The 12,160-nt window shown below is 46.3% G+C and overlaps 1 protein-coding gene across 12 annotated transcripts; it reads right to left on the bottom strand.

The window, feature by feature from the left end:
• Nucleotides 1-303: 303 nt before the first annotated feature.
• LOC112897555 (F-box protein At5g39450) lies at nt 304-12,160 on the bottom strand. Of its 12 annotated transcripts, none has more exons than XM_025965885.1 (7): nt 10,371-12,160; nt 8,596-8,773; nt 7,845-8,449; nt 7,651-7,761; nt 6,963-7,198; nt 5,741-5,799; nt 310-626 (listed from the first exon to the last, which is right to left on the bottom strand). In XM_025965885.1, the coding sequence occupies exons 1-3, from the start codon at nt 12,110-12,112 to the stop codon at nt 8,378-8,380; spliced, it is 1,992 nt and encodes a 663-aa protein (XP_025821670.1). In that variant the 5' UTR covers nt 12,113-12,160; the 3' UTR covers nt 310-626; nt 5,741-5,799; nt 6,963-7,198; nt 7,651-7,761; nt 7,845-8,377. The 12 variants fall into 12 exon arrangements, with proteins under 12 accessions (XP_025821672.1, XP_025821664.1, XP_025821662.1 ...); XM_025965881.1 differs by having other exon boundaries at nt 6,963-7,761; nt 7,845-7,944; nt 8,346-8,449; XM_025965883.1 differs by lacking the exon at nt 7,651-7,761 and having other exon boundaries at nt 7,845-7,944; nt 8,346-8,449.

Raw genomic sequence — 12,160 nt, 5'->3', positions numbered from 1 at the left:
GAGCCATGATGTAGTAAGAAAAGTTCTTATTACACCTTCAGAAATAAAAGGTTCGTTCCAGGATGAGCATAAGAGATTATTGTTCTTATTACACCTTAAGAAAGTACCTTCAATATGCACAATGTTGTTTTTCTTTTAATAAATGGTGTTGTGCCAACCAAATTTATATCACACACCCTAAACTTAGAGCATAGTATGAAGGGGGATTATATCTTAGTTACCTACTAGGTCCGTGCCCGTACGTTGCTACGGGTAAAAAAAATCCTATCATAGATTATATTACGTTGATGAATTTTAACACCATGCTCATAAAAGGAGATAGTATGTTGATTGACATTTGCTCACAGTTATATCATTTTATACATCCTATTCACAATTAACATGCTTTGATACATCCATTTGAAGAACAAGCAGAGTTGCATTGTATCTGTAACTTCAGGAGATCTTGTGTCGTAGCATCAGCCCATGAATGCGCCTTTCATGATCTACGATGCTACCAGCATTCAGATGATAATATCAAAGAATGAACTCATCAATGAATTATTACATAATCGTACTTCTCTGTTCCGCCAACACTGATGCCTCGCCTCTTACTGGGCCATCCTGCTGCTCTCAAGGTCGCATACCTTCAAATTTTTTTTAAAAGGGATAAAAAAATAAAATTCGGAAAAGGGGAGCCGGTTGAGAAAAATTCAAAAAATAGGTATCTCCCGCCCGTTGATCGGGCAGGAGGCGTGGGGCCAGGGACCTCCCGCCCATCCAGCGGGCGGGAGGTTCCCCGAGGGCCTCTTCGCAAATAAGAAAATTATCTTATTCGCGAAAAGGTTCCTGCAGAGGCATTCCGCCCGTCCAACGGGCGGGAGGTGGTGCCGAGGGGCATCCCGCCCGTTGGTCGGGCGGGAGGTCCCCCCCCGGCTATATAAGCCCCCACCTGCCCTAAAATTTCCATTTTATTCAGCAAAAACCAGAAAAAAAAAAGAAAGGGAGGAGAGGAAGAGAGAAGAGGAAGCGGCGAAGGCCTGTTCACACGTCGATTTGGAGGTATATTCTCATTCTAGGCGTATAATTACTTGAAAATAACTATAATCTAGGAAATATTTCTTAGGGCAGTTATGTTTTCAATAATTTTTAATATTTTCAATTGTTTTAGTATAATTTATATTCTGAATAGTTTAGATTCTGGAAAATATAATCTGAGAATCGCTGAAATTTAGCGTTGTTGTGTATTAATATGTAGTATAACTAGTTTATTAATGATTGACAGATATATCTTCCGAGAAGGGTATTTTCAGTATATATTACGGAGAAAGAAATGTGATTTATGGGCCGAATGGGGTAGATTTAAGTGAATTCAACTGTGCGGTCAGAAAAATTACCAGACCGCACGAGAGAATATTTAAATCCCTATACAACTGGTTAATGAGGGGATTAAGAATTAATCAGGAGACACACATTGTGAGTGTTCAGTGCGTCATAAATCGTACCACTCATGCTTTGATCTGGGAGCTGATGCCACTTGCAAGCAACGAGGACTGGTTAACCTATTTGCAAAATGCAAGTCATTGGCAATGGCCATTGGTACTCCTTGTCAGTGTGCACCAGAACCCTTTGATAAATATTGAAGCAGCTGCTCTGGGGGATGAAAATATTGATGAAGAAGTTGAGGAGGCAAATATTGAGGCAGGTGGCACCGCAGCACCTCAATACGTGGCTGACGAGGGCGAGAACATACTGTCGGTACATACAGATAGGGGTACCTCCCGCTAGGGTGTCCAGGCCTTCGGATTCCCATAATCCATACTCCCCCTCGCCTCTGGGCCACGTGGCATACGGCCTCCGGGCCTGACAGCTGGGGCCGCGGCCTCCGGACCCTCCCCCGAGCTCCATGAGGCCCGGGGCCTCTGCACACCCAGATGAGGGGGAGAGCTCACGGGTAGCCCCTGCGGACCCGGCCTCCCTTGGGAGGTCCGGGGCCGCCACGTGTGATGGCCGGACCATCACAGACCAGCCCGTTCCAACCGGTCTCGGCGGCCCCGGGCCCCCCTTTCCCTGATTAGGGGTCCGACGCCACCACGTGTTGCCCAGCGGGAGGAGCGGGGCTGGCCCCGCCGCGTGCCTGCGGCCTCAGGCCCCTTACGGGTCGCCTCCTCACCTACCCGCATTCAATGCGGTAGCCGAGTCGGGCGCGCCAAAGTCAAAAGGTGCGGCCTGCCACTGACACACGGGGCAGGTAAGCTGACACCACGGTAAGCTCGTCTGTTTCCAAGGCGGCGCGTCGTATCACCGCGCACAGTACGCGGACTGTGTGCAGTCCCGTCACGGCGCTGCGCGCGTGATGATGGCCTGTAATAGGCGAGCCAAGGCGTGCGCTGTAACAGTGCGCGCGCCACGGGACAGCTCCTTCTCGCCCTCTGACCGAAGGTCCCATCCCAACAGTGACAGCACGGCTTCACTGTTGGGTAACGCTGACGCCGGACACTGTACAAGACAAGGCTGTACACGGCCATATCCTGGCGGTAGATACGCACATCAACTTCTCGATCGAGAGGACTACGGAGAGGAGCTCGAGGAGATGACCTCTATATCTCTCGTAGAACAGCTCCTATTGGCCGGGCCCACCTGTCGGGGTCCCGCACGGTGTAAGCACTCCCCTTGTACTGTAAAAGGGAGAGTGTACTCGATAGAACATCCAAGGTTTTCAACAATCAGAAACACAGCCAATACGACACCAAAGTGGACGTAGGGTGTTACGCTCCGGCGGCCCGAACCACTCTAAATCTTCGTGTCCTTCCTGTGTTCATCTGTCCACCGATCGAGCGCTCCTAAGTCTCCTCCAAACCCATCCTTAACTAGGATTAGGCGGGTGCTTTCCGCCACCCGGCTGGAGAATTCCTCCGACACATACCCTTTATTGTTGAACAGCTGCAAGACGAAGAACGTGAATTGGATGAAGTAATGAATGCCGATTCGTCTGATGATGATGATGATGTGCCTGAAGAATGGATAAGCAGCGACTTCAGTCATCTTGTCGTAGATGACGGATTTAGCGTGCCTTCGGATTGCAGGGAGAATGAAATTATCCAGGGTGCGAGGTACCACTCAATTGAAGAGGTGACGAAAGCTGCTAAGTGTCGGTCTCTCTCTTTTATGCGAGAGTTTAAAACAGTCGAGTGCAAATCTCGTAAGTACGATGTGGTATGTGTGAAGGAGGGCTGTCCGTGGCGGGTGCACACCTATAAGGGTAAATGGAAAGATTATTGGGAATGCTCAATTGTCACTCAGCACACTTGTCATTTGCCGGGGCTGCAGAAGACCCATCGCAATACATCGCAAATAAGATGTACGGGATGATAGTAGAGAACATGTCATTTGAACCATCTCGTACAGCAAGGCGTGGAGTGCAAAACAGAAGGTATTGGAGATGAGGTTTGATAAGTTCGAGACTGCATATGATAATATTTCTCGATTGCTGCCTGTCCTATGTCAGAGAAATCCTGAAAGCTATTATGACCTGAAAAGTCTAGACAGAGGAGAAGGTCCGCCATACATATTGCAGCGGGTCTTTTTCAGCTTGGGTCCATGCATTAACGCATTCCAACACTGCCGACCTCTCCTGTGCATTGATGGGACCTTTCTCAAAGGAATGTATAGATTGCAAATACTAACAGCTATTGGAGTGGACGGAAACAATCAATTGCTTCCTGTTGCTTTTGCTTTTGTTGAGAGTAGGAACACAGACAGTTGGTACTGGTTCATGGAACGGGTTAAATTTGCAGTCGTTCGGGATAGGAAAGATGTCTGCCTGATTCATGATCGTCACGCCGGCATACTGAGGGCAATACTAGATTTGCAGGAGGGGTGTGTGGAGACCGGAGAGCCGCCCAAGTGGCGTGATGTTCGCAGTAGGTGGTGCATGAGACATATCGGTGCAAACTTTTTCAGGCAATTTAAGAACAAGCACCTTATGGATTTGTTCAAAAGGCTATGCAAGAAAATAAATCAGTAAAAATTTAACAAGCAGTGGCAGAAACTTGATGAACTGACTGGGAAGAAAAGAAGCGAGGACGCAGCAAAAAACAGAACTGCACAGGATGAAGCAGAGGTTTTGTATCCTTTACCAACAGATACTGCACGTACTCGCAGAAGGTCTGGGTCAGCGGTGAAAACCTTTTCTGAATGGATTGAGAATGAACCGAAGGAGAAGTGGGCGTTACTTTACCATACCGATGGTGCAAGGTACGGCATAATGACCACCAACTTCGTCGAGGTTTAAAATTGGGTGCTGCAAGGTGTTCGTGGACTTCCCCTAGTTGCAATTGTGGAATTCATCGTCCGCGGGTGTACCGATTACTTTAGGGATCGGTTCATTAAAAATCAGGCATTCATGCAACATTTTGACAGATATTTTGGAAAAATGATGACAGAATATATGACTAAAAAGGCAGCTAGCACCCAGTTACACCATGCACGGCAATGTGGTATACAGGAGCTTAAGTTTGAGGTAACTCCTAAAGACAGAGCACGACGTGGCATGAGACGTCAAACTCTTATAAAGGAGTGCATTCTTAAATTTGATGGAACTTGTTGTTGCTCATACATGGGGTCAAAGTTGCTGCACGTACCTTGTTCTCATGTAATGGCTGCTTGTGCGGATATTCGACGTCCTGTCGATATATAAATGTCCCATTACTTCAGAAAGGAGATAATTGCCAGCACCTGGTAGTATGAGATCTATGGGTTCCGTATGGTTGGATCGTTCACTGAGATAGTGAATCCTGTGATATATATTCCAGACACAAGATCAGCTCGGGTTAAGAGAGGGTGCCGTCAGACACGGCGTATTCGTAATGATATGGATGAGTCAGAGTTCCATCCAAGGATACAGCGTTGCAGTGCATATAATCAGAGTGGACACACGTATAAACGTTGTCCAAACAATGATGCGATGCTAGCCCTAATTGTGCTGAAGCTGGCCCTGCAGGTGATGCTAGAGATGGAAGACCTCCGGTTGCATCAAGGAGCGGGAGACGTCGCCGATTGAGTGCTACTACATCATCAGGCATCATTTAGTTATAATTTTATTTGAACGTTGTTTGCTCATGTGTAATATTTACCGCGTCGAGTTTATATCAGACCTGAATGTGTATTTATAATATTTGTCGCATTGACTAAAGATAGATCATTATTTGTGTTTGTAATGATAACTGTGACTTGGTATTTGTATATTTAAACTTGTGTGTTATCATACTATTTTATTTTTTTAATGGCTTCATACATCGTACTATCGTAATTTTTGGATTCTACGTTGCAAAACGTTATCGCTTAACGATCTTCATACGAATTTTAGATACCGTAATCTTCTTCGTAAAATTGAACTAAACAAAGTATGACGAATAAATCTTGTATTTAAAAAAATTAAATTTTAAATAGTTTGTGAAACATAAATTCCAACAAAAAATAAGCAGGACCACCTCCCGCCCACTGGCCGGACGGAATACCTCCCGCCCAGCCTCAGGGACCTCTTTACGAATAAAAAACTTTTCTTATTCGCGAAGAAACCCTCAGGAGGGGCCTGGAAATATTTTTCCAACCTCTCGCCCGCTGGATAGGCGGGAGGTCCCCGGCCCCACACCTCCCGCTCGATCAACGGACGGAAGGTACCCATTTTTTCAATTTTTCCCATCCGGCTCCCCTTTTTCAAATTTTATTTTTTTATCCTTTTTTAAAAAAACTCGCATACCTTCAGCCCCTGCTCCTCTCCACCGCTAGCTGCCATCTTCTCCATCGAATAGGTAGAACCTTGCATATTATACAAAACAGAATTAGAAGACATGAAAGCAAATCTTCAGCTCTTTTCTGTAGTAGCATAGATAAGAATAATTTTTTTTGTAACAAATTAAGCACTATGCTGCAGAAACTCAACATAAAGGCAAGTGAAATGCCAAGAAAGAAATCTAGAGAAGAGGAAATGAAAATGCTTACATCAATATTGTTTCTTGGAAGATAGATTCATGTTTTGAAAGATCCAAAAATTTCCAACTGCCATACAAAACTGGAAATCTAGTTTAAAGATATGTCTCTACCTAGCACAAGAGAGAATTAAAACTGAGGCCATATATGTTTGACAACATTGGAGACAGCTTGCACGACAGCTGTCTGAAGATTACTCTTCAGTAGAAGGTAAGATAAAATTGCAGAAGTCAAGAAACTCTGCAGCATATAGTTAATATCAATTAGTAATGCACTAATGCATCAGTTAAATTCTTGAAACAATATATACAGCTATGTGGTTATACTAATCTCAAGTCTACTAATTCAAGTCTTAATAGAAAATTTGGTTTGTAGGCCTGGATCAAGTCCTAACTAAAACTTTGATTTGCAGGCTTAGATCAACTCCTTTACTTAGCTTCATTACTTTTTCCATAAGACTGATTCTTCAGGCAATATCTAACAACTTTTTTATTAGATATGAATTGTACTGAAACTAGAAAAGGACAATTCAACATCACAATATTAGTTTCGATCATTGACGCAACAGAAAACCTCATGAAGGTATCATGTACACATCATAGGTTGATGATGCTCAGTATGGTATCACAAGCTTTCAATCCTGAGTCCTGACATGCATATTACCACAATCCCCAAGCACCAATTCTGCTATTCAATACAATCGATACCTTAATAACTACGAGATCTTTCATCTCTCACAGAGTATCTTTGATCACGTTGGAAAGACCAGCTTGGCAAAGATCTACAACCCCATGAGAATCCATGCAGATTTCATAAGAAAAAGAAAAGAGTATCCCTAAAAAAAATTGCATTCCATCATAACAATGTCTCTGTAGTGCATCAAGCAGCATTGAATATGAGATTCTATCTCCTCCGCCTTTTAGTATGTGATAAACTAAAACAAGACCAGTCTGAACTTATAATCAAGGAGGGAAAAAAATAAAACTACTTACCTTTGGTCTCTATATTTGTCCGAAGAGTTGACTCTGTTCCAACAACCTCGAACATGAACAAATAATCATTGCTTCTGCAACCAGGATTACTTATCCAAATTGTTGTCCAGTATTAAAATGCTGTAGAAGCAAATCTCGTTTTTTTTAACTGCCATGCAAACTCTCTGTGCTGCCACCGAACCGCCGCTGCATCATAACTGGGAAGCTGCAGTTGTGCGAGGAGGCGACAATCAGACCTGCACAACCATCCAAGAATAATTGGTAGTTCATCTCAAGATAGTAATCAATCAAATAGAGAGAGATTTGTAAAAAACCAGAGCACAATTGGAAATGCAAGCGAGATGCCACCCATCCACCTGATTTTTCAGATCCTGCACTAAATGATTTTGCATATGCGCAGGCATCAAGCAGAAACCTCGTCCTACCTGTCTACGACAATCTTAGATAGTATTTTTGTTTGTTATTTGCTTGTCTGCCGCATTTCGGAACTAAGAAGGACATAGATTCAGACCTGTTCTGACAAAAACCATAGGTATTTTATTTGCTGTATTTCTGGCAAACTAGAACGACAACCGAGAAATAGAACTATACAAATAGTAGTTCCTCTTATAAATGGGTATGCAAACCAGATCACTAAGAACAAACTTAGCTAACAAAAAGGCATATACATATGCAAAGTTTTAGGTACCTAAATTATTTGATTCAGAGCCATATGATTCTCCATTCCAACAATAGCATAAGACATTGTTCCAACTGTCCTTATATAGCTTTCTTCATCATCATTGTATATATTTATAATCTGAATATGCATAGTAGGAAGCTCTATGAAACAGCTCACATATTTTTTAGATGATGTGTAGTAGAAAAGTGCTTAAAGTTTACGTTATAGTCGATAAACTACTGCCCAGAGAGCCCTCTAAGCTATCCAGACACCCGATGTTGCCCAGGACATGCTCAATGACCGGTTGTTCTAGTAAGAACCCTGCACATAAAAAGAATTAGCACTGGAGTGAATGGAAATAAACATTATTCTGGCACCTGAACTCCGTAGCATTTATGCATGAAACCAATTTTGGAATGAACAGGTTAAAGAACTTGGTTAAATCAGGTAAAAAAATAACAGCTAAGCCTTGTTTTAGAGAATCGACTCTTGAAAGAGCATAACATATGGATTGCCCAGAGTTCTCTATTCAGCTAGTTTTAGAGAAAAAATATTTTGGTGGATGAATGGATGACTGATACACAACTTATCTCCATTATTATTATTAATGCATTTTATCGAACACATGGTATGCACAAGATATGTATGGAGGCAATAATTTAGAAGACGTGAATTATCACAGTTGTGGTCTCTGTCTCTCCTCCTGTTTTAGTGGTACTGACCTCCTCATCCAGGAGAGTGGTAGAGCCTAGGCCTAACCGGCGATCACGACCACTGCCAAGCCATCGTCCATCCTGCAGGTTGTAGCTGTGATTCCACGGCCGTTCTGCATATAATTAGACAACGCATGCTCCAATCAAGATTCAGCATCACAGCCATCAATCCCCTATTGATCAATCCCACTACCCACCATCGTCGCTAATAACAAGAAGTACTAAGTGACCTCGTTTGAAAAATCTGGGGAGTACGGACCTTTGTTACTGAGCTGGAGGAGCAGTTTGAGTAGGCAGCACGGTGCCCCTTCAGCAAATCTGATGTCGGCAGGAATCCAGGTTTGAGGAGCCAAGCTTGGGCAGCAGTGCCACACCCTGGCGGCGCGAGTGGATGGGAGGGGGCTGCGACCAGAGGCGAAGCTAGATCCAAGAGCACCCTGGTGCACCTCTTTGTCATTATGTCTATAACAATCCTATATAGGATTATCAAGTAATGCTTTCATATGGAGTGTGCAGTATGAAACAAATGGCTACTCCCTGGAGCCATCAATTGAATTCTTCATAAATTTAAGTACATCCAGTTTAGGAAGCGCAACCTATCCGGTTCTGAGGTCTTAGTATTCTAGGGCTACCCAAAAGGCAAGATTAGCGCTAGAATATCACCTAATAAGATAATAGGAATAATGGACGCACGAGGCATGATGGAGGAATGATGGAAACATTCCAATTCGAACCGAGACAAAAGATAACTTGAGCAAACATCTTATATACTATTAGAAAAAAAAAGACAGCAAAATGACTGAAATGCACGCCATGGATCCGCCAACAATCCAAGATCCATACCATAGGATAGGATACGGCCCCCAGAAAACAAGTTCCGCTAGTGAGTCGTGACTATATATCTATCTCATACTCCAAATGGATTTCATTTACAGCAGTCATGGAAAATAGCTTTAGTAAGGAATATGGGGTGTGGTTCCTATTTGCCTATTTCCTTCAGGATAAAGTATTTGAATTCCTCAAGTATGGCTGTTGTTTTGCTCCTCTCCCTTAGCAGCAGCCAGACATGGAACCATCGCCTGGTGACGCCCAACCTACACAGCCAGAGGAGAAGCAGGCACATGTATGGCTTGGCAGGGAAGAAGCACAGAACATGATGCAGAGACAATTTCTCCATTGCTCTGCATAGGGCGGTCATTTTTTACATCCTCCATTCATGCTTTTTACCTGAACAAAGGATGTCCATCTAGTCAGATGAGGATACACAGTCAGAGATGGGATGTCAAGCGACTAAGAAGTTACAAAGGATAATGCAAGGTAAGATGATTTTGATATCCAAGGTTAGATCGGGGATTGCTTAGTTCACACCATGTCAAGTCGTCAATACAAGAGCAGAGTAGAAAAAGCATAGGGTATCTGATGAGCATTTAGAGTCCCAGCACATGTTTCAGAACAAAAACTAATTAGCCAGTCACAGATGCATTTTGTAGCTTGAGAAACACAATAAGGTAAGCAGAATTTTTGCAACTGGTCAGCCTAGGAACATATTGCAGGCCAGTCGTTAGCCAAATTGAATACACAGACCTTACCAGCAAATAAACATATTTGGCATTGTGTTATAGTTCTAGAACAAAAGCAAAGAACAATTAAGTGTTACATTTTGCAGGGTACAACGTTCAGCATGCACAGCTTATCAAATAGTAACCTCTTTGAATACTCACACAGAGAACAAATTAAACAACATACAAGAATTAGACCTACTCCGCATATAACAGTAATAACAGACCAAAAGTTTCATTGAAGGAATGTAACAAATGCCTTAACAACAACACCAGTTGGCTCCTTGTGGACTTGGGACTTTAATACCACAAACTAGGTGCATCTTGTAACATTCATTTTTGCAGAGCTGAATTTCAAAGACAGTAAACCTGAACAGCAGGATAAACACACCCGCAACTGGAAAGCAAGACAGAATGAAATGCACAACATGTATCTCAACATATTACAGGTGGCAATGGGGAACTGGAAATATACCTGGGTGAAGCCGAACTGCCAGGGAAACCAGTGAACACGTTGGAGTAAGACTTTGTCAGGTATGCAAAATTTGGTACTGGCTGCAATGCAGGCACACGCTCCCCTTTCTTCATCAACTCCTCCAAATTGAGTCTTTGCAAGGTGAGCACAGCTCCGGTCTCTCTCCAAACAAATGCAAGCTGACCATCCTGGAGGACAAACAGTGAGCCGGGCTTAGAGCCAGGGTACCTGAAGCCATACCCGTTGGCAATCCCCTCTCCTGCAAAGCCTCTCTCAACATCCACATTTCGGGACTCCCCATCTGTCTGCCAGGGAAAAGCCTCTGTTGATGGCTCACACATCCTTGCGATAAACATGGATGACCCATTCGGATGCACGACATAGTGTGTCCCCTCCAACACCTTAGTGGCAATGAGCAGAAGCTTCCCCTCACTGTCCACCTCATATGATAGCAGCAAGAAGAAAAGCGCCTTCCTGGGCTTGCACTCATCCTCGGGTCGCCCTGGAGGCCACCCGAAGGTGCCTCCCCACAGCCCGGCATACTCCCTTCCTGGCATGGGCGCTTGCAGCGTGAGCTTGTAGAGTGCGAACCGGTTGTCATGCATGCTCGGCCATGCTCGGTAAGTGGATAGCCGCACTCTAGCGCCTCGGAGGCTCAGGCCGACGCTCTCACCATTGTGCAAGAAGTCAGCCAACGGCAGATGTTTGGTGTCCACATACTCAGCCCTGGAATTTGCTGACACCGATCTCGTCACCATCTGGCGCAGGCTGTTCCTGACATACCCTGCTACAGCGGAGAGGCTCCTCCGCAGGCGGATCCTCTCCCCACCGTTGCTCGGCAACGGCGTCGGCTCTCCCTTCTTCTTGGCTTCGAGGAGTCCCTCGACCTCCGTGGTGCACACCATGCCCCCGCCGGCCTCCCTGTGCAGCCGCAGCATCGCCTCCCGTCGAGCTGCGAGAACCGGAAGGTCGTCCTCAGAGCGCGCGAAGAGTGGCGCGGCGACGAGGTCGGGCGGGAGCGTGACGCGGCAGGCGGCGACGAGGGAGTCGAGCAGGCGGCGGCGGTCGCCGAACGCGAGGCGGGGAAACTGGTGCGAGGAGGAGGCGATGGGATCCTGGTCGGTTTGGGCCTCGAGGAAGAGGACGTTGGCGTGGGGTTGGAGGGAGGAGAGGCGGGCCGGGAAGAGGTCGGCGGGTTGGTGGCCGTGGAGGAAGAGGATGGCGGGGCGGCCGTGGGCGTCGGCGAGGAGCTCGAAGACGGGGGCCCATCGGAGGCGCGGGGAGAGCTCCTGCGGGATGGCGCGGGCGGCGACGACGGAGAGGAAGCCCGGGACGGCGGCGACGAGGTTGCCGAGCTCGGGGTTCTGGTGGGCCCAGAGGGCGCCGAGCAGCGGCGCGGCGGAGTGGAGGAAGCGGCAGACGGCGAGGGAGGATCCCCCCGCGGCGGCGCGCCAGGCGAGGAGGTGGGGCGGCGAGGGGAGAAGGCGGCGGCACTGGGCGAGCCAGGCCTTGTCGGCGCCGCCCCCGTAGAGCGCGTCGCGGAGGCGGCGGGAGGTGGCGGAGAGCGCGAGGAGGTCGCGGGGGCGGAGGTGCGCGGAGATCAGGGCGAGGACGTCCTCGGGGAGGGAGAGGATGAGGGCGGCGCCGTCGAGGTGGAGGTCGCCGGAGGACATGGTCGGCTGATTTCTCGTCGTCGTCTCGTCTCGTCTCCCCGATATTTCGTGTGGTGTCGTGTGGTCCATCCAATTCCAATTCCAATTCCAATCCAAATGGGGGGCAGCAAGCAAATG

Source organism: Panicum hallii, chromosome 6 (genome assembly GCF_002211085.1).
Source record: "Panicum hallii strain FIL2 chromosome 6, PHallii_v3.1, whole genome shotgun sequence".
NCBI classification, from domain to species: domain Eukaryota; kingdom Viridiplantae; phylum Streptophyta; class Magnoliopsida; order Poales; family Poaceae; genus Panicum; species Panicum hallii.
Note: the sequence above shows the minus strand (reverse complement) of the source record. Positions and strands in the feature narration are given on the sequence as shown.